Genomic DNA, 23,688 nt, shown 5'->3' with positions numbered 1-23,688 from the left:
GCGTGTCTATAACACAAATACCCGTATGATCTTCAACATTCTTCTGCAGTGCCACATTTCAGAAGGCTCTAGTCTCTTCTCATCTAAACTGTTTATTGTCCATATTTCACTCCATACATGGCTACACCCCAAACAAATACCTTTAGAAAAAGACTTCCTAAAACTTAAATTTATATTTGCTGTTAACAAATTTTTCTTCTTCAGAAATGCTTTTTTTGCCTTATCAGTCGACATTTTATATCACCCATACGTTAACCATCATCAGTTATTCTGTTTACCAAATAGCGGAATTCGTCTACTGCTGTTAGTGTGTTATCTCCTAATGAAATTTCCTCGGCATTATCTGATTTAATTTGACTACTTTCCATTATTCTTGTTTTGCTTTGGTTGATGATCATATTTGACTACATTCCTTAATTCTTGTTTCGCTTTTGTTGATGTTCATATTACATCCTCCTTTGAAGAAGCTGTCCATCCCATTCCACTGGTCTTCCAAGTCCTTTGGTGTCTGTGACAGAATAAAATGTCATTGGCAAACCTCAGAAGTTTTTATTCCTTCTCCAAATTTTACTTTGGTTTCTATTATTGCTTGCTCAATGTACAGATTGAATATCATCAGGGATAGGCTACAGCCCTGTCTCACTCCCTTCTCAACCACTGCTTCCCTTTCATGCCCCTCGACTCTTATAACTACCTTCTGGTTTCTGTACAATTTGTAAATAGCTTTTCACTCCCAGTAAACTGAGGTGGCTAAAGTCATGGGGTACCAGTGTGCACATATGCAGGTGGCAGTAGTATATTTGTACTCGGGTGATTCCTGACATCATTATTGCTATAGGATTTAACAGACTTAGAACGTGGAATGGTAGTTGGAGCTATAGTCGTGGGACATTCAGTTTTGGAAATAATTAGGAATTCAGTATTCCGGTATCCACAGTGTTGAGAGTGTGCCGAGAATACCAAATTTCAGGCATTACCTCCCACCATGGACAACACGGTGGCCTACGGCCTTCACTTAATGACTGAGAGCAGCGACAATTTGCGTACAGTTTTCGTTGCTGACAGACAAACCAGTGTGAGACGTATGCTGAAGATATCTATTAGGACAGTGCAGAGAAATTCAGCTTTAATGGGCTGTGACAGCAGTTGACCAATGTGAATACCTTCACTAACAGCACGTCATCACCTGCTGCGCTTCTCTCTGTCTTAGACTTCTAGAAAACTGTGGCCTGATCAGACGAATCCCGATGTTAGTTGGTAAGGGCTGATCGTAGGATTAGAGTGTGATGCAGACTCCACAAAGCCAAGTTGTCAACAAGGCACTGCACAGGCTGGTGGTGACTCCATAATGGTGTGGGTAGTGTTTACATGGAACTGACAGGGTCTTCCGGTCCAGCTGCACGATCATTGACTGGAATGGTTACGTTCAACTATTGGGATACCGTTTGCAACCATTCATGGACTTCATATTCAGAAAGAACAATGGAATTTTATGGATGCCAACGCACCATGTCACTCTGCAACAGTTGTTCGTGATTGATTGGAAGAATATTCTGGACAATTTGAGTGAATGATTTGGTCATCCATATTGCCCTACATGAATCCCATTATGGGACATAATCGAGAAGTCAGTTTGTGCACAAAATCATGCACCGGCAATACTTGGCAATTTACAGAGGCAGCATGTCGCAGTATATCTGCAGTCGACTTCCAACAACTTGTTGTGTCTGTACCAAGCCAAGCTGCTGCACTACACTGATCGAAAGGTGGTGTGACATGGTGTTAGGAGGGATCCCATGACTTTTCTCTCCTCGGTGTATAATTTCAAAAAGAGTGTTCCACTCAATATTGTCAAAAGGTTTCTCAAAGTATACAAATGCTATAAATGTGTGTCTGCTTTTCCTTAACATATATTTAAAGAGAAGTCTTGTCTTGTTTGATGAGGTTTCAGAATTGCAGCCGGGTCATCTTGACTTCTTGCCGAAATATCGTGGCGTGAAGTGAATATGATCCGGCTGCAATCCCAAAACCTCATTGAACATTCAATACGCTGGGAAATCTTCAAGAATCACAAGTCTTGTCTTGCTGCTTTCCTCCGGAGTCAAAACTGACTTGCCCCAAGGTCAACAATTTTACTTGAAATTACGCATTAAGTTGTTAATACTGTTGGTGTTAGTTGTTTGAGAACATTATTGTAATTTTGGTGCAGGCCGGAGTGGCCGAGCGGTTCTAGGTGCTACAGTCTGTAACCGTGCGACTGCTACGGTCTCAGGTTCGAATCCTGCCTCGGGCAATGATGTGTGTGATGTCCTTAGGTTGGTTAGGTTTAAGTAGTTCTAAGTTCTAGGGGACTGATGACCACAGCAGTTAAGTCCCATAGTGCTCAGAGCCATTTGAACCATTTTTTGTAATTTTGGTGGTCCTAGACTTACCTGCCCATCTGCAGCAACACATTGCCAGTCCTACACTTGGGTTTTAGTGTAGGATTTGTTTTAATTTATAAATTGAAAAAAAAAATACAAGGCAACTATGCTTGTGTGTTGTAAATTCTTCCAATTTTGTGGTTTCATCCCTGTGCAGCTCATGTTGTGCGCAAGGTGAGGTTATCATTCAGCTGCCTTGGCCAGCATGCTCTCATGACTTCATTCCTATTCATGATGTATGGAATGTTTGAATGGCTTATTGCAGATGGTCTAGCACTTTCTATGATGGATCATGACAGAGAAATTATTATTCTTGATGACATGTGATATGCTCCTCTAGGCTCATTGACAGACGCAATGAATTCATATCATGTGGGTTGTGAAGCAGAGTTGACTGCTGACGATGAGTACACACTATGTTAGGAAACAATAATTATAACTATGCCATGTATTTGTGAGGTAGTAAAAAATTGTATTCTAATATCTTCCCTCTTTTTCATCTATGCTTCCCCTGTGTTTATATTTATTTTTACACTTCATTTCAGCATTCACCCTCTCCTGTTAATCATTTTGCTTCCATACTTCATCTCATTCTTAACTCCTTTAGAATTTGAAATCCTTAGTGTTAAAAGATTTGTATTTGGTATCTGGTACCCCTCCCCCTTTCGTGCGTCCAATATTTGACCCTTGATTGCAATCTCTCCCCTTCTACTTCTGAGAAAATGTTTGTTAAAAAAGCATTGTATGTTATTGTAGATGACTTTATATCTTACAGGTCATGTTGAGGTAGATGCCAGTTATTTCATTTTTATTAAACCAGACGCTTAGTGATCTCGATCAGCTTTAGGTTATGAACGATCATGGTGGGGCAGAGATGGTTAATGTTGGAGGGAAATTAACCAATTCATAGTCAAAGCACTGACTGTTTACTACATAAACAAGATTCATATTGAGCTGGCATAGCAATTTCATTGTGTACTTCTATCTTTCACATATGTACTTACATTATGAGGCTGTTAGAGTGTAATAGATAGCAGAGTTTCCCTGCTGTTGTGTGATGTGTTAATGGTACAGTTGTAGTGATGGTTTATTTCAGAGAGCAAGGCAGGAGAAGGGAAGCATTGGTGGGATGAGAAAAGGCATGCAGAAGGTGGCTGTGTAGTATATAATCAATACTGATGTGTTCTGATGGTTATGTCAGACACTAATTGCAATGTTGTGTAGCCAGTTGTTTCACTAGTACTTTGCACATATCATTTTAAGTCAGTTATGGGAAGAACTGGAAAATTGCAGTGTGAAATTGTTTTATTTGATGGAGGCATGCTGCATCAAACTCAATGATCATATGAAATCTAGGTACTGTGTAAGCTGTTTCGAGGATATGTAATAACCAGTTTGTTATATTTAGGGCTCAGTGTATCAAAGAGAGACTTGGAACGTCTCTTTGAAAAATATGGGCGTCTCAAGGAAGTCTGGTTGGCCAAAGCTCCACCTTGCTTTGGTTTTGTAGTTTACCATGAGAAAGATGATGCCGAAGATGCTGTCAAAGCTACAAATGGAATGTAAGTTTAAATGTTAATAATTGTAATAGGACTTGAGATATTTAGAGACTTTTTGTTCCATTATATCTCATTATTTTGTATTAGCTTTTGAATTTTAATTGTGCAATTGCCAGAACACTTCATGGCAGTCGTATTAGAGTCACCTTCGCTCGGCCAAGGACTCGTGGGAAAGGTCGCAGGGGATTTGATCCCAATATGCGCTGCTATCAGTGTGGAGATAAGGGACATTTCTCCAGGGATTGCCCCGACACTCCATATGGATATAAACGACCACCATCCAGGTGCAGTAATAATTGTTTATGATGTTTACCCTTTTAAAATTCTTTCCGTTTCTGTTAATAGTAGCCTCTTAAAGTTAATGTACTGCAAAAAATGAAATAACCTTACAGTTACATCTATTTGAATTAGAGATTTAAGTTGAGTTGGTAATGTCTTTTCACCCAGTAAATGAATTTCAGTACTCCAACTTTGTGGTACCTTGATTAAAAATTTTATCTGTGATCTTCTAAGATGCATTACACCTCTGAAGGCATAAGTGACGTGGAAGTTATTTGATTTCACTAACTCGAAACAGCAAACATTTTTGCATCTGTAAGAGTATTATTCTGTTTAAGCAATTTCAACAATGCTGGCGGGTGGTACTTATGCTTAGAGTATGCACAAGGGGAAATGCTGCTATTTGTTTGATTTTTCTTGTTTTAATGGAAAATGTGACACACACTAGACATTATTTGATAGATTAGAGAAATTTACAGACAGTAATCAAACCATTTTAAATAATGGTAGGACTGTGAGTTTGATTGCTGTGCAGGGGACCTACTCAGTCTTGTTTGCAAGTAAATTTCACTTGTCATTTATACTGTATGTTTCAAATCAGTTTTCATTTTCCAGCTATTTAGTTTCAGCATACAAGATAGCAGCAGTTTACTTGTGTCAGTGTGACTTAGTGTTCTTTAATTTGTTTAGATTCTTATGACATATGTCTTCTGAAAATTTGGAAGTTTCCTTATCAACATTTTGTGAAAGTTAACAGAGTGGTTGTCATTTTGTACATTTTTTTCCTTCTCTTTTTTCACACAAGCTCTGCACAGGATATTTGTACAGTCTTCAGAGTAATTCATACAGCAAAGTTGCATGCTATTTAAACTCACGTTTACGGGGTTCCCAGCGCCAGGAATGAGATACGTGACTAAAGCTTATGGGTCACAGTATCTCATGCAAATAACTGTACCAGTGCAAGCAAATGTTACGGTTTTAATGGGAGAAAAATCGCATGTATGTTGAAGGCATATTCTATGCTGTGAACGTAGCTCAGGCGATTCGTAATTCCAAGAGTTCGACATTTGTATGGAGACTGAGCTGTGTTGAGCCATTTGAGCATGAAATCTGGCCGTATACCACATAATTTTAAGAAATGAAAGAGCTATAGATATCTCTTCTTCAAAACAGTGACTGCAGACTGTATAACTGTGTTTTTCATAAATTTGGCAGTATTGTATAGGTATGTGAGTTTATGTATCCGTAATTCCATAGCCCTTTCAGTGGAGGAGTTTTTAATTACTGTGTAGCTCAGAGGGAGGAAACAGGTGTATGCCTTAAGAATGCAGGAGGGAGGTGTGGCAGGTGCACAGGCTAGGCATGTAATGCCTGGGTACAGGAGCTGGTGAGATGCAGTTTACAATGAAGATGACATGGAAGTTTGAATTGGGAGGGGGTGGAAGGACAGAGAAAGGGTAAACTTCTGGATAGAGGATGTGGGGGGAGTGGGTTAACAGAGATTGAGACCAGGAGGATTATGAGAGTGAAGGATGGGCTGCAAAGGTAACTGCCATGTACATAGTTCAGAAAAGCTGGTGCTGGAAGAGATGTTCAAAGTGGCACAGTTTGTGAACCAGCCATGTTGTGCTCAGCAGTATTGGTGGTCAACTTCATTCTGTTCTTGGCCACAATTTGGTGGTGGCCATTCATTCTGATGGTTCTGGTGGACAGTTTGTTGGCCATGCCCACATAAAACGCCATGCAGTGATTGCAGCAGAACTGGTATGTGACATTGCTGCTTTCACAACTGCCCCTGTCTCTGAAGAGGTAGCATAAGACCACAACAGGCCTGGAGAAGGGTGTGGTGAGTGAATGTATGGGAAACCTGGGTCTTCCACAGGCATATGACCTGTGGCAAGGTGTTAGTAGTGGGAATGGCAAAAAGATGGACCGTTAATGATGTGTACGTTGGGCTGGTAATGGAATAACGCTTCAGGAAGGTTTGGAAGGATTTTTGTTAGGTTGTTCATCATTTCTGGGTATGATTACAGATAAACAAAACCTTGCTCAATTCCAGGGTGCTATTGGATGACCAAGGAAGTGCTGTTTTGCAGCTGATAAATGGGTATGGTGGGTGGAGTAGATGTGTGTGAAGATATGACATTGGAAATCTGTTTGCAGACAAGGCTTGGGAGTGTAGTGCCAGTCAGTGAAGGCCTTTGTGAGATCATCAGCATACTGGGCAAGGGAATTTTCAGTTTTTTCATTTTTCCAGTTTCAGCATTCTGTTGGCAAGAAAAAATTAGGCGTCGAAGTTCATACCTTACAGGTTAATTCTCAAGTCTGGCCTACTGAGGCTACGAAAACGGTACATAGTTGTCAATGAACAGTGAATGCAAAAGTGGAATTAACAACAGATAGTTCAAATGTAACAGAAATTATTTGAATACAGAGATAAACTCTTAACAGTTTGGACAACTTAAAGTGTTGAAGTATGTTTGCAAACTTCTACTTCTATTATGAGACGACTTACTTGAGATGTTCGGCCAAACTTTCCTGCTGGCTAGCCTGTTGCTGCAAACTCTCTTTCACTTCTTCTCTGAAGTATGCTGCTAGGTACAGGAATTTCTTAAGACTCTTTCTGCTTATAAAAATAAGTAGATATACCAAATTTCATTTGCTTCAATTAACAATGTGTATTTTAACTTCAGACATTTTACAAATTCCACACTTCACATATATAAATACTGTTTCATAAGCCTCTTGTGTCTCCAAGCATTAGAAACAAAATAAGTTACATAAGAGAGAAAGTTGGCTTAAAAACCATGTCCATTCTCAATATGAGATCAGAAAACACATCTTCCCTTCACCAAGGCTAAGACAAAAGTTTTTACTGGTTCTTCTTCATTTTTCCTGTTACTATAACAATGGTCAAAACACAATTAGAACAGAGTAGCATAAACACTCCACAAGAAAATTCCAGGGGACTAGAAATTAGCTACAATAATACCCATTTATCAGACAGAAGTAACTGTGAAAACTACTGAGGTATCTTTCTGCTAAACATGGGATTTAAGACATATTCCAATACTGTAACGCAGAGACTCGCAGTAAATTGTTGAAAATATTGTGCTAGAAGAGCAAGTGGGCCTGGTGCAGTTCGCCCGCCGTGTCTACATTCTGATCACGACTCATTTCCAACCTGCACACACAAACATGTGACATGTAGTAAGTAGGATTCCACTTTCTCGCACTCATATCTAAAATATCATGCGTTCGAGACAGGAGACGGCCAAGTAGTTCTAGCATTTACACAGAAATTCACGAATCACAACAATACCTGCACTGACAGCACCTGGTCTTAAAAATAAACACCAAGGTGACAGCATATACTTTATAAATGTTTTCAGAATAAATGCCACAATCCACATGGGGTTCTTACCAAGTCAAAACGAAACTGGAGATCAGCATAGCCAAAGCAACAGGAAATTTTTGATGCTGCTTACGTCACACCCACATACAAATGCACGTCCACAGCTAATGGGTGTGTTGCTTCTTAAATGTGGATGTGTCTAAGCACCTTCATTACACCTGACATCAGTACAATGAATGACAACAACAAATGTACAAGTATTACACAAATACAAATATTAGTGTCACATTTACCTGTAACATATTTGAACATAGACAAGCATTTCATGTTCATGTTTGCATCTATGGCCAATGGGCAGATAAAATTAAAATAGGGGCCATCAGAGCACCTTTATTAACCAGTGAAATTTAATATAAAGTACAATGAAACAAATTAAAATCACATTTGTTGCTCCATTACAAATGTTGCATCATATTTGCAGATGGTTGTCTTCCAAAAGTCTATGTACATCAATTAAAAACAATACATAGGGTTTGTTTAGTCAAGAAGTTTTGTAAAAAGCAGTTACGTAATCCTACTAAAACAGTGTCTCACCACACACAATCCATCATGCCTGACCACATAGAAATTGCCTTTTCCTGTATTCAAAGTGCGTGTACATTCATGTGAGTCTCGTTATCGTTAATCACAGAGGACAAATAGTTAAATACTGATACTCAAAGCTTTTTACATAATTCTGAACAATTTTGTGTTACCGGTCATGCATGCTGCATGAACAACATTTCCATATAGTGCCTCTTTGATTACACCACCAGTCAGATACAAACATCATGACCTGACTTAATTTGCTCACTAGACATGCTAATTCAATTACAAATGCACTTAAGTGCTCTCCTAAAAAACATTGTTTCAAATTAATCATACACCCCAGGTTGACTTGGGGCTTGTAGTGACTTCTGTTTTTGTGATTACTTGGTCTCCTTAATACAGAGTATATGGGCAATATCACTTAATGTGAGATCTCCTCACCTACTCATGTGTTTAGTTATGCATGGACATTTCATTGAATGGTTGAATGGCCGTGTAATGTCACCAGCGTCTTCATCATGCGTTCTGGGATGCCAATGCCGTTTCCGTATAATTGCTAGATAGTAATGCAAAGATATTAACAGGCTCTAAGGTGTGTGCGGCAGGAACTCTAGGAGTAAATGGTTTATAAATAATGTGTCCAGATGTCGTGCAAAAGTGCTCATGCACGGAGGCCGGACACAATGGTCTGATTTTTTTAAATTTTATTTCTTGACTTTTTAAATTTTATTTCTTTATTTCATTTTTAGTTGAGGGTATGTAGGTTTTTGAATGGAAGCAACGCCTAATGGCTTTTTCAATTTTTAATTACTGCATTAGGTACCCAGAATATCATAAGATGATCTCACAGCAAATAAATCGTACATACTGCTCACTGTGTGACACACAACACAGTGTTTCATACAAGAGCACTTTGTAGTGGGTATTATGTCATTGAAATGTAATCCATAATTGGATATGCATGTAAAGCCAACAAATATGTTAGATCATTGTGGTTGAATTTGAAACAGTGGTTCACCGGAGAACACTTATGTGCATTTGTAATTGGATTAGCATGTGTAGTTAGTAAATTATGTCAAGTCGTGATGTTTGTATCTGACTGGTGGTGTATTCATAGAGGCGCTATTGGGAGAAGATTGTTCATGTTGCATGCATGAGCAGTAACATAAAATTGTTTAGAATTAAGTAAAACGCTTGAGTATCTGTATTTTAGTATTTACCCACTGTGATTTACGGCAACAGGACTCGCACAAACAGATACACACAGTACAGGAAAAGGCGATTTCAGTGTGGTTGTGCATGACGAGGTATCATAAACAATTCTGTGCCACGAGACACTGTTTTAGTAGGACTGTGTATCTGCTTCTTACAAAACTTGTTGGCTAAACAATAGGTTTATAGATGACATCTTTGTGGTCTGGACTCATGGTGAAGAAACACTCCTTAATTTCCTCCATAACCTCAACTCCTTTCCGAATCTGAATTTCACCTGGTCCTTCTCCAAAACCCAAGCCACCTGTCTGGATGTTGACCTTCATCTTATTGAAGCTCACATCCATACCTCTGTCCATATCAAACCCACAAACAAACAACAGTACCTTCACTTTGATAGCTGCCATCCATTCCACATCAAACGCTCCCTTCCCTACAGCCTAGGTATTCGTGGCAAACGTATCTGCTCCAGTGATGAATCCCTCAACAATTACACCAATAACCTGACCAGTGCTTTCCTCTCCCGCAACTATCCTGCTGACCTTGTCCACAAACAGATCCCCCGAGCAATACATTCCTCCCCGTCCAACAACAATGTTCCTACCCCCAGACCACACAGAAACATCCCCCTTGTCACCCAATATTATCCTGGCCTCGAAAACATCAACAAATTACTCCGCCAGGGATATGACTTTCTCAAGTCAACCCCTGAAATGAGATCATCCCTTGACAAAATTCTCCCCACACCACCCAGAGTTGCCTTTCGTCGCCCCCCCTAACCTCCATAACATCCTTGTTAAACCCTACAATATTCCCAGACTACCTTCTCTACCCAGCGGTTCCTACCCCTGTAACTGACCCCACTGCAAAACCTGCCCCATGCATCCCCCCGCAACCACCTACTCCAGCCCCGCTACTGGTAAAACATACACAATTCAAGGCAGGGCCACGTGTGAAACTGGGCGCTGATGACCACGCTGTTTAGCGCCCGTAAACCTCACCCACACACACACACACACACACACACACACACACACACACACACACACACACACGTGTGAAACTACACATGTCATTTATCAACTGACATGCCTGCACTGCACAGCCTTTTACATCGGTATGACAACAACTAAACTGGCTGAGCGCATGAACGGACACAGACGAACTGTCCGCCTAGGAGATATCCAATACCCAGTAGCGGAGCATGCCCTCCAGCATAATTCTAGGGACCTAGGAACCTGCTACACCGTATGTGCCATTTGGCTTCTCCCACCCAACACCAGTCCCTCTGAACTGTGGAGATGGGAACTTGCATTCCAACACATCCTTTCATCCCGCCATCCCCCTGGACTGAACCTACGTTAAACAACCTCACTCCCATTTACTCTTCAGTCTTCTCCTCTTTCCCTTTCCTCTTTAGCCATTCACACGTCTTTTCATCCTACATAGTTGTGTTTATCTTTATACCTCTTTACTACTGTATGCATCCTCTTTGGTTTGAAGCTGGCACAGTACTACAGTAGAATATCTTTGGCTTCCCTCTGACAACCATGCCTCCATCCTTGCTACCCTCCCTGTTTTCCTTTCCCTGTTGCTTCATAACCTGGGTTGTGAATAACTGAATCTACTTTCCCTTCTTCCCTTTCTTTCACCTCTCCTCCCTGATGGAGGAACATTTGTTCCGAAAGCTAGGAACGTAAATTTTCGGTTCTGTTTTTTGTGTATCTATCGGCTGTACTGAGCTGAGGTAAGTACTGGCCAGCCCCTCTATCTCTTTGTTAGTATTTGTTTCACATCTTTATATGAGATTTTCCATTAATCATTTAAATGATATATATTATTTTTTAAATGTTTTATGTACATAGATTATTTATGTATGTAGAATTTTGGAAGACAATCATCTATATGTATGATGCATAATGTGTGATGGAGCAACAAATGTGATTTTTACTTGTTTAATTGTACATTATATTAAATGTCACTGGTTAATAAAGGTGCAGTGATGGCCCCTATTTTAATTTTGTGCGCCCATTGGCCATTAATGTAACAAGAACATGAAATGCTTGTCTTATGTCCAAATATGTTAAAGGTGAATGCGACACTAGAATTTGTAGTTGTGTAATACTTGTACATTTGTTGTTGTCGTTCACTGCATTGATGTCAGGTTTAATGAAGACACATCCATATATAAGATGCAACACACCCATTAGTGTGGACTTGCATTTGTATGTGAGGCGTGACATTAGCGCCATCAAAAGTTTCCTGGTGCTGTTGGCTATGTTGATCTCCAGTTTGGTTTTGACGTGGTAAGAGGCACATGTGGATTGTGGCGTTGATTCTGCAAACATTCATAAAGCATATGCTGTCACTTTGGTGTTTATTTTTAAGATCAGGTGCTGCAGTGCAGGCATCTTTGTAATCAAGATTTGAAACTAGTTGCCTAATATAAATACTGCAACTGTTGACACAATCGTTAATAAACACTCAAAGGAACTTTCATCTCTGCAGGTACACTATCCTTGGGCGGTCAGACTGTGTGGCAAGGATTTTTCTTTTTATTGTAGACTGGATGACAGCTGTCAGAACACAAGTACTGTTGGTGGTTAGTTTGTTCAATATGGACACAGGTGTGGCTGGAGCCATCAGAGAGGTGGAAATCCTTGTCCAGGAAGGTGGCACATTGGGTTGAGAGCGACCAAGTGAAATGGATGGGAGAGGTGTTGAGATTGTGGAGGAGTGAGGATAGAGTATCTTGGCCCTGAGACCAGGTCATGAAGATATCATCAAAGAACCTGAACCAGCAAGAGTTTTGGAATTCTGGGTGGCTAGAAAGGTTTTCTCCAGCTGCCTCACAAACAAGTTGCCGTAGGAGAGTTCCATGCTGGTGCCCATGGCTGTGCTGTGGATTTGTTTATATACCTTCCCCTTAAGGCCAAATGTAGGGCAAAATGCATTCTTATACTGATAAATATATACATCTCAAAAGTATTACAGCTAAAAGAGTAAAGCTTGAGATTATTATGTACATAATAATGGTTGATATTCCGTGTCATTTTTTAAAATGCGTATCGACATACATTTTATAAGGATTTGAATTTTTTGTTACCTTTGTTTCTATAAAGTACCTTTTCCATGTAACAAATCAAGTAATAAAATAGGAATTTCACAGTTTACATATGCAAAAGAGATTAATAAAACGTGTAAGAGATTTGTGTTTAAGGTCATAGCTGCTTCGAAATTAATTTCTTTCAGTTTTGCATTACTGTGTGGCTATTTTTCTGATCTATTTTTCTCAACTTCTCAAGGAGAAATTATCTCAGAGAAAAGATAACAGAAAAGTGCTGCACAGGATTATTCAGTAAGTAATTCTTTAGAACTACGCCAAATTTCAGGATGTTAGCTTTCATAGTTCCTGAGAAAAGGTACATTATAGCTCAAAAAAGTCAATTTATGACTGTTTGAATTTGAAGTTTTTATTTCAATTTTTGACAGTATTGCTATATCGCTAGTGACTAAAGCTGCCCATATCCATAATCTTCCTAGAGTAATCTCTTCCCCTGCCTGCTTTGCCTAGCCAACTTTTCCAATTTATCTGCTGTTGCCTGAGCATTTTCCAGTTGTACTCCATCGATGCTTCTGAGTATCTTCATCATGAATGCATCTGGATGGAAGCCTAGTCTCTACAAGCATTTAATCCTTAAGTGGCTTACAAAGTGTCTAATGGATTGGTAGAGACCTGGCCAGTGATATCATCATCTGCTTGCATGTATAGTTTTCACAAAACCCAGTTGATCAGATGTCACTGTTGTTATACAGTGTAAGGTCCTTTCACCCATGGTTATCACATGCACATGAAACATTAATCATATGAGCAAGCGTTTCTAAGTCAATTAACCTAAATCACTGGAAAACTTGTCTGTGGCACTGTGCACAGCATCATCAATTTCTTCACTAATTTTCTTCTCCAATGAACTCGGTGAATTTGTCGATAATTCTTTTTCACACTTAGGAGCAGCATGTGTAACACTGTTATTTAAATTTCCTGTACCTTTTACACATGAAATTCGACGTTTACTCACTTTTTCAAATATGTGTCCACAGTTATGACCCATTTCGAGCAAAACAGGTTGGTATGTGCAAAACTAAAAACTGAAATAAGATTATAGCATGTACTATTCAAAAAAACCGTGTTGTGAAGAAAGGAAAAAGCAAAGATAATCTTTCTCACAGCCTTCTAGACTTGTCTCCAGTTCGTTTCGATTGTGTGAACGAAAAATTAATGCACAAAAAATTTCTAGTTTAGAGGTGTGGATCACAGCATTGAAAGAGGGGGCATGGCAAACACAGATACCCAAACTAATCTCTTTAAAACATGTTTCTAGCCATAATTTGATTCTGAAACTTTGATTCTTTAAGGATAACATCACAATCTAATAAATTATGCAATTAAAAAATTGAATTTTTTCACATTGTTGCTCTATATTTATCCTTACGAAGAAGTAGTTGGATGTGAGGATGTAGTTGATAAGGTGTATGAGGAATGAGATAGTGGGTTTTGAGTGGAAAGGATGTTAGGAGACATAGTGTTCAGCAAGGCCATGGGCGTGAGGAATATTAGTATGTAGGGAACAGGCATCAACAGTGAGGAGTAGGGACTTGGGTAGTATGTAGTAGTGGGCAAGGTCAAGAATTGGTGAAGGAAGTGGTTTGTATCTTTGATGAGAGAGGCTAGGCTTCGGGCAACGGGTTGGAGATGTTGGTCAGTGAGAGCACAATAACCATCTACAACCGGGCATCCATGATTTGTTTGGGTTTGTGGGCATTGGGAAGCATGTAGAAAGCGGCCATTTCGGGCGGGGGGGGGGGGGGGGGATGAGGAGGGAGAGGGACTCAGGGGAGAGGTTCTGGGATGGGCCTAAGGATTCCAGTAAGAATAGGAGGTTATGTTGGACTTCTGGGATGAGGTCACTGTGGCACAGCTTGTAGAACTTGTAAAAGGATTTTTGCAAAAGCTAGCAGAGATGGTTCTCTCTCTCTCTCTCTCTCTCTCTCTCTCTCTCTCTCTCTCTCTCTCTCTCTCTCTTTCTCTTTCTGTGAGTGCCAGTGCTTCTGATGTTTGCTGAATGGTCTCCTTTACTCCTAAATTATTTACGTTCTGAAATTTCGCTACTAATATTATGGATTTTAGTAATCATATGAACAGTGATATGAGACTCTGAAATGTCATAGTTTCAGATGGTGTTCAAATATGTTGTGGATCACTATCTCATGTGTCTTGTGATATGGTGAGTTATTAGGTTGAGCACATGTTTAGAAACTTCTTATTGGAGAAATAGCAGATTTGATGTGGCACAGCACTATATGTCTTAAGTGACCTCATGTTCTAAGGCTACACAAAACAGCCAAATCTGTCACAGGAAAGTTCTGGAGACTGATGTCATACAATTCTTGCAGTGTATTCTAAGGAAATCCTCAATTTGCTTGTGAAGTGTTACCACCAGACAACATAGCTTGGAAGGTAGTGTTACTGGAACTGAATCTGTGCTTCTTTAAATAACTGTTCGACATGTAAGTTAAATATTGCTTAAGTGAATATTGTTTTTATTCTTGAACTGCAGTTGATCATATGTTCAGTCATATGTGGCACTAACCACATATTTTATTATTGACTTGCTCAAACTTTCCATAAACATAGGCAGTTGCCCTTATTTGTGTTAACCTTTGCTTCAGTTGCAAACTAGCAGTAGGCCTTCGTTTTGTATCAAGTTACGTGCTGTCTCATGGAGAGTTATATGCTTCAGGTGAGCCTAGATGTGGTTCAGATTTCACAAGCGCATAGAAGTAGTGAGAAATAAATTCATAGGGCAACAGAGTAAGAGATCAGAATTGGTCAGTATGTTAAACCATTTCATCGATTACGAAGTGACATACAAATAATCTACAGAAATGTGGATCCATCATACAGATATGGGTGCTGGACTGTGGCTGATCAATAACTCGTAGAAAAAGTATGTCACCAGCTGTATTCCTTCCTAAAAATTTAAATATTGTAAGCAACCAGTTGCAGTGCTAATTAAGCATCAAAACTACTTGCTTAAATAATTTGTGTGTGCATGTTACTACATTAAGAGAACTATACCTACAGAATTTATGAAACCTATAAAGATTAACATGTGTTCAAATTGCGGAGCCCATCCTATGCTCCAAAAATTGTGCTAAATATTGAAGAATTAATAACAAAGATTCATCAACGTTTAGATTGATCATTTTTGGTGTAGGAAAAAATGTGGATTATATTAGAAGTAAACAGAAAAGCTTATATAGCTTTTGTTGGCATGGAAAAAGCATTTGACACAGGACCTGGAGAGCTCAGAAAGTTGAAAAATGGAATAGCCTGGAGATATAAGACTGATATTCAGTTTGGGTGGAATCTAAAAGTCAGTAATAGACATAAATTTAATGAAACATCACCTAAAGAGTTAAAAAGTAATTTTAAATGAATACTGATCAATGAAATTGTTCTGTAAGCAGTTGTATAGCTAAACTTTCAGGAAACTCTCCTCGCACACCTCTTTATTTCCATGTTAGAGCTCATTTTCTACTTATCTTCAAAATCTCATTAATCATGGGAAACACACAGAAACAGAACATACCAGCATTAAATTAAACACTTTTTTAATGTGAAATGTTTAAAATACACTCTTCATTACATTTGGTTAGAATGTACAATACGTTATAATTCCTAGGGTCACTGCCATTGTTTCTTGCTTAATTGAACAAGATAATGGTGACACGTGAATAACTTCCATTGCTTTTATTGACATGTGTAGGTCCTATGAACCTTAGACTTCTGTTTGTTTGGGGGGGGGGGGGGGGGCATTTGAAAGCTCTTGTGTATGAAACCCCATTATAAGATGTGTACAGAATGTACGTACCCATGTCGTGGAAGGCTGTGAAGTACTATTCAATTCCCCAAGGATACTTCAGCGCATCAGGCATTCAATGCAATGGTGGGTTGATACATGTATCCTTGCAAACAGATGGCATACTGAACATTTCACTTGGGGAAGCTTTTCATACTGTGCTCACATATTCATATCCTTTATGTTTCCCATGGTTAATGTGGTTGTGAAGAGAAGTAGAAAATGAGCTCCAACATGAAAGTAGTGTTTCTGGACCCGTGTCCAGTACCATATTTTCTTCTTCTATATGTGAGGAATGTTTCTTGAAAGTTTGGCTATACCTTTGTGTTATACTCTGTATATTAATTACTTTGACTTACCTGCTAGCCATACATAAATTAAATATAAAAATAATAATGCAGAAATGACACTGAATAGGCAAGTGAGAGGAAATACAATTAAAGTGAGTAAATGAATTCTGTACTAGATTAGTAGAATTATTGGTATCAGGCATCTGATGGATATAAAACAAGAACCACAGTGGCCAAGCAAATATCCAGAAATAAAGTAATTTATTTGACACAAATTTTAAGCAATGGAAACATTGACAGGAAGTCAGAATCCTGGATTGAAAGCAAAACCATTGATCATACACCAAAAGAATGAAACATAAAATGGATATTAGTAAAACACAGAAAAGGGAAGTTAAGAGGCCATTCTGAAAAATTATGCCCTTGAATTTTTAATATGAAAAACCTCAATTTAAAAAAAAAAACAAAAAAATAAAGCAAATGTCATTAACACACTGTATCTCTGTTCTTCATATCAATCTATTTATGTCTCAACATAGTTGCCCTGGTGATGAACACATTTCTTCAAATGAGAGACAAGTTTGTTGATACCATCGCTGCAGAACGTTTGTTAATAGAGCCACAACCTCACCTCTGCTTGCACTGCTTCGTCATTGTCAAAGTGAAGTCCTCGAAGGTGTTCTTAAAGTTTTGGAAACAGATGAAAATTGGATGGGGACGAAGTAGAGACTTCATGAAGACTGATAAATGACAATTAACTCAAGGTATCAGATTTTTGCAGATGTCACAGTGCGCATGTGTAGTCTGCCATTGTCGTGCAGAAGAAGATGGTGTTCCACATGTGGCCCAACTCTTCGAATTCGAAATTCGATTACAGTACGCTGTTTCTCAGGCACCAACGTAGTTATGTCAAACATCACCATGTTACACACTACAATTTGCAGCCGTCTAGTGACAGAAAGAATAAAGATCTAGAATGTTAATTACAGTTGTTTTATTTTAAAAACTTCAAGAGTTTTGACAAAAAAAATTCAGAGACACTTCCCAGCACACCCTTGTAAGTTAACTAGGCACTTGTTTATCATAGCACTTTCATAAAGGAACTCTTGGAATAAGGAAACAAATTGAAGAAAAGAAAATCAAGAAACAGGCTTGAAACAATTATACTGCAAATTGTGGAATGAGCTGAAGCTCTACAACCAAATGGTGGAGGTAGATAGAGTGGAAGTTGGCTGCATGGACAAGGTGCTGTCTTTAGTAAATGATAAAACTCCTTTTATGAAGCTTGTTTAGGTACCAGCTTAGTCAGTTAGTGTCAGATTTTCCATAGTACCTTAAATGAATTTCATTCTGTAACATCAAAATCTTTCATTTGTCAAAGATGCTACCTGAAATCATTCCATTTAGTATTGAGAATTATTTGTATGTTGCAGTGCACTGTTATCAATTAGATTTGTTTTAACCTTGCTAAAGGAATGACTGAGAGTTCATTTACTGACTTCTAAAGGAGTTGTGTGCAAGCATATTGATTTCTATTGTGGCATTGCAGAATTCAGTATGGAACCTGGTAATATGAAATGTCCATTTGATAATTCATGAAATAGGGAAAACTGGAAAACGAATTGGAATGTGAACACTGTAGTAGGATCTTTATTAGCAGTTGAACTATTACTTTGCTCTTTGCCCCTTGGTAATAATATTTAGTGAGAATTAACAGGCGACTTGCATTCTAGTAACTCGTGAGTAAAGTATTAGGTTGGTGCTTATGTTCGTAGGATTTTTGTTTTGTATTTTGGTATTCCATTTGCTGTAGGTTTATTTATTGCTTCATTTATTATTTGTAGTTCACTGTTGCTATTTGTGTGTACACATCGTCACATTTTCATTTGGAGATGGCGAGTGAAGCTGTGGATGCCAGAAAAATAAGTGTCAAATGGAGAAATCGAACATTTCCAACATATCCTTTTGTTCAGTTTGATAGAGAGGTGACAGCAACAGAGGGCTCCAGAAAATTTGTGCTGGTATGGGAATAATGCCAGAGCATGACAAGAAAATGGTTTTCGCATTTTAAACAGAACCGTTTTGATATTAGTGACACTCTGTGTTCAGGAAGACCTTCGGGGTTTGATGATGATCATTTAAAAGCATTAATTCACACTGATCCAAGTCAGTGTATTTGAGAACTGGTTAACGTGATGAACTGTGATCATTCCACCATCATGCGACATTTGCAGGCAGTGGGAAAAGTTCAAAAATTGGGTGTATAGGTACTGCCAAGTACACAAAAATTAGTGGGTGGCCTTCTGTGCGCATCTCTTCTTGCTCATCATCAGCTGGTTCATGAAACACACTGACTGTTCCTATCCTGCATCACTACTGGTAACAAGAAACTACGTCTTAATGCACAGGTATGTACAGGGACAGCATCCTTGATTAGTAATCAAAGCATCCTCAGTCCCAGGTTCGAACCCTGCCACCACATAGATTTTGAATAAAAATCGTCAGCAATGGCAGCTGAAGAGCTCTAGCGTTACAAGTTACTCTCATTCAGTTAATGGACTTCTCATAGAGGGTGAAGGTGCAGTTAGAGGTTCAGGGCACATTCTTGTCATTGAGGTGGGAAACTGCCCCTAAAGGCAGAAGAATCAGCAATGATCAATGGCATGAGGATGCAGAAGACAATGGAAACCACTGCATTAAAGACACACTATGTCTGTCCGCAGGACATGTGGTCTGAATTGAGAAAGTCTCATGATGATCTCTCCATTGGAAAAAGATTCTGAACTACTACCCATTTCAGATCCCTGGGAAGGTACTGCAGAGGAGGAGGTGATCTGCGAAAAAGTTTGAATGACCAACAAAACATAACATTCTATGAGTAGGGGCATGGAATGTCAGAAGTTTGAACATGGTAGGGGAACTAGAAAATTTGAAAAGGGATATGCTAAGGCTCAATCTAGATATAGTGGAGGTCAGTGAACCGAAATGGAAGGAAGACAAGGATTTCTGGTCAAAAGAGTGTAGGATAATCTCAATAGCTGCAGAAAATGGTGCAACAATTAGAAAGAAAGGCAGAGAGCGAGTTACTGTGAACAGTTCAGTGATACGGTTGTTCTCCTCAGAATCGGCAGCAGACCAACACCAACAACAGTAGTTCAGGTATATATGCCAATGTTACAGGCATAGGATGAAGAGCTAGAGAAAGTATATGAGGATATTGAACAGGTAATTCAGTACATAAAGAAAGATGAAAATCTGATAGTTGTGTGGGATTAGAATGCTGTTGAAGGGGGGAGAGTGGAAGAAAATGTTACGGGGGAATATGGACTTGATAATAGAATATGGTGCTTGCCCAGGAAAAACCCGGGAATCTTTCATTGTTTTAGTTTTCAGTTAAATTTTTGTAGTTTTGACTGGTAAGAACTGATACAATAACAAAGAATTTTACTTTAGCCCACTACTGCAGAATAATACCACAGCAGTAAAACATAAACGAGGGGAAAAAACCAAAATGTTGCAAAGATTTGTCATTTACCATAACAAAACATAGTGCACTCACAGGTGTCTGCCAACAGCAAAATATACCAAAAGCTGCAGGACATAGACTGAGCAATACTTAATAACAAGACACTGCTTCTGATGGCTGTGATATCACAACAGTTTACATCAAGTTTGTTTGGGCAGTTAACAGCAGGCTCAGGCGCATGTGCAGTTATGTCCTGTATGGGCAGTACCTTCTCCTGCTTCTGGTCACTTGAAGTGCAGCTATTAACCATATCAGCAGTAGCAACAGCCAGATGCTACATGGAAAAGCTGCCAGATTCGTGCATGAGCAGAGCAGTTTGAGTTGTAATGGGGCGGGGGGGGGGGGGGAGTCCCCATGTGACCCGTGTTTATGTTTAGTGATTTTGCTGTTTCCACTTCGTTTACAGCTCTTGTGTCAAATGGAAACAAAATGGATTTCTGTGGTCGGGAGCCATCAAGTGAATTAAAATACATTCCCATAAGTATGGGAAGCTAAAATATGTTAATAGTATAAATTTTCTGATTTTATTGTATTTCCAGGCTTTTGGCAGTCGGGCATTAGTTGCCCTGCAGAACAATGAAGTTATTTCTCTGTCTTCGCTAAAGAAGTTTGGCTTTTATAAATCTTTTCCACAGAAGCAGTCAATTTATTTGATACAATATTGGCGAGTGTCAATTGTTATTTCAAGTGCACATTTTTATCTTCTGGTACACATGGTATTATGCCATAATAAAGAACCAAAATGAGATAATACAGTACTGGTACTCCAAGAAAATTTGTATCCAGGAAACCACACTGAAAATCTTAATATCAGGTTGGGGCCCACTTCTTTGTGAATCTGGACATATGAATGTTCACTTTAAGGTGAATTATGCATTTCAATATGGTTTACGAAATTCTGATGCTCTTGGAGTAATCTCAGACGTCCTGGTTCATTTATGACGTAATGTGAGATCACTTCATGCTATAACATACAAACATATGGGCTTCCTATGTCACTGTAGCTACGCACACACTGTAACGACTTTTTCTTTGGCTCTCTGACAAATGCTGAAATGAGTACTAAGAGGTTGCAGGAAAAATATTGTAAATGGTGGTTTGAAAAGTGTTACTTTCAAAGTAAATTTCTTTTTGCACAAGATGAATTATGTTACATGTGCGAACGTGCTTTGAATTTATTCAATTACAGAACGTTTTTTTCTCATTTAAAACCAACCACTTAGAAGAATTTTGAACTCAAAAGACCAAAAATTTATGTCATGATTTAAAATTTTACTGGCACATTTGTCTGATGTATCATAAAGTGGACCACAAGCAAAAGAAGACCAATATTATATGTGAAAGCTTAACTTTCGTTATACCTGTACTATGTAAATTAATTTAAAACATTAACTTTTCCTGTTTGTGTGTTCGCACTACTAAAAAATGATGTTGCTATTGGCTAACTACATCATATGTCCTAAGCCCTGAATGTCTGCTATCATTGGCTGGCGAGAAAATGTGACATGAGCTACGATTGGTTTACAAAAGCACATCACAACCTTGATTTCAATGCTTCAGGAACTAACATGCTGTGCTTGGTGGAATTCAAATTTCATAATACTAAAATATGCAGCGTATCATAATACGAAAATATGCAGTGTACATGCTGCTGTGCATCAAAGATCTTTGCAAAACGCAGTTTTTTTCTGGGGTTTGTTTTCTAAAGTGCCGAGATGTTTTATGCTGACGTATAAAACCTTAACTACTCAAAGGATTGATAAGTTTTACGGTTCCGAAGGAAAATATAGTATCACTCAACACGAAAAAAGTATTATTTTCAATCGGAGAAAAAATGTGTTTTTAACTGGGAGATCTGGAGAAAAACCGGGGAATTTTTTTTCCTTGTCCACGTATACACCCTGTAGAAACAAGAGAGGAGAAAGACTAATTGAGTTCTGCAGTAAATTTCAGCTAGTAATAGCAAATTCTCTATTCAAGAGTCACGAGGGGTGTTGGTATAATTGGAAACGACCAGGAGACAGGAAAATTTCTGTTAGATTACATCATGGTCATGCAGAGATTGCTTAATCAGATATTCGATTGTAAGTTGTACCCAGGAGCAGATATAGACTCAGATCACAATTTAGTAATGATGAAGAGCAGACAGAAGTTTGGGACAAGTCAGGAACAGTCAATGTACAATGAAATGAGATACGGAAGTACAAGGAATGACGAGATATGCTTGAAGTTCTGTGAGGCTGTAGACAATGCGATAATGAATAGCTCAGTTGGTTGTACAGTTCGAGAGGAACGAACACGTTTAAACAGGGTAAATGCAGAAGTTGGAAACAAAACTATTGATACAAGTGAGGCAACTGTGTAGAAACCATGGATAATAGGCGAAATATTTCAGCTCATCAACAAAAGGTGGTGGTACAAAAATGTTAAGGAAAATTCAGGAATACAGAAATGCAAGTAAGTTAGGAATGAAATAAATAGGAAGTGGAAGGAAGCTAAGGTGAAATGGCTTCATGAAAAATGTGAAGGAACTGAAAAAAAAAAAAAAAATAAAAATAAAAAAAAAAAGTTGGAAGGACGGATTCAGCATATAGAAAAAAACAATCCGTCTGTGTCAGTGAATTTACGATAAGGCAAAGCCATTAAGGAAAGTAAACATGAAGCAGCACCAGTCGCTCAGTCTTCATTCATTGACAAGAGTTTTGAACTAACTGCAATCATTACCAAGTTATAAAAAGCTTCTACATCTGTAGAAGTATAGGCATCAGAATTTTCAAGCCCATATGCATTCAGTGTAACTTTTGCTGCTTCATGTTTTTTTGATATATGTGTACATTTTCTGTAATATGATGTCAGATCTTATGGTCGCGGAAATTGTAGTAGCAAAATAAATGCATATGTTCAAGAAGCAGGGAGTGTAGATAGTAATAGCATACACTCCAGTAGTCTTATAAATGGAGCACTGCTATATGCTACACATTTGTGTGTGTGTCGCGGAAGGAAGTGCCCGCTTAGAACAAGTAGAGTAGCAGGATGTACACTATATCGCACATGACTTTTCACTAGCAGTATCCGCAGAACTACCTTCCTCGGTGATACCTGTATTTTCCACAGTTGTGTCTGTTCATTCGGTGTCTGCTGTAACATTCAGAGATGATAATGCCAACCCTTCGTCCAAATTTGTGCCAGTTGATTTTATTTTATTTTAAGTTTCCTCATCAGGGCCAGCAGGCTGGGTGACACTCAGCATCTATGTACTAGCAGCAACGGCATTCACCGTTATTTTTTCAAGTTAGAAAGCAAGATGCTTGACTTAAGACTATGGATCTTGTTCTGTGCAATAATTTAGACCAGTTCTGTACGATGTAGAGCTCAGGTAGTGGACAGCAGTATGAAGAGAACAATTTTCTTGCAAAATTTTGTCGGTGGAATAAAAAGGAGGAGATTGGTGCCCTGAATTAATGTAAAAGTTTGGCATTCCTTGCCTCTATGTATTTTTAATTATTTTTTTTTCCATTTCTAGTAGCATGTTG

At 38.7% G+C, this 23,688-nt stretch overlaps 1 protein-coding gene across 3 annotated transcripts in view; it reads left to right on the top strand.

The window, feature by feature from the left end:
- Window positions 1–23,688, top strand: part of LOC124619444 (serine/arginine-rich splicing factor 7-like) — a 43,741-nt gene that overhangs the window by 8,278 nt on the left and 11,775 nt on the right. For all 3 annotated transcript variants that reach the window (XR_006980080.1, XM_047145831.1, XM_047145832.1), the window contains 2 exons: window positions 3,832–3,985; window positions 4,099–4,266. Coding sequence is in view for 2 of the 3 variants with exons in the window: in XM_047145831.1 (XP_047001787.1) it covers window positions 3,832–3,985; window positions 4,099–4,266 (322 nt within the window). In the remaining variant the exon portion in view is untranslated. The remainder of the gene's footprint in view (window positions 1–3,831; window positions 3,986–4,098; window positions 4,267–23,688) is intronic.

The sequence above is a fragment of the Schistocerca americana genome, chromosome 6 (assembly GCF_021461395.2).
Source record: "Schistocerca americana isolate TAMUIC-IGC-003095 chromosome 6, iqSchAmer2.1, whole genome shotgun sequence".
NCBI classification, from domain to species: domain Eukaryota; kingdom Metazoa; phylum Arthropoda; class Insecta; order Orthoptera; family Acrididae; genus Schistocerca; species Schistocerca americana.
The sequence above is the reverse complement of the archived record's forward strand: the minus strand, read 5'-3'. Positions and strand labels throughout refer to the sequence as shown.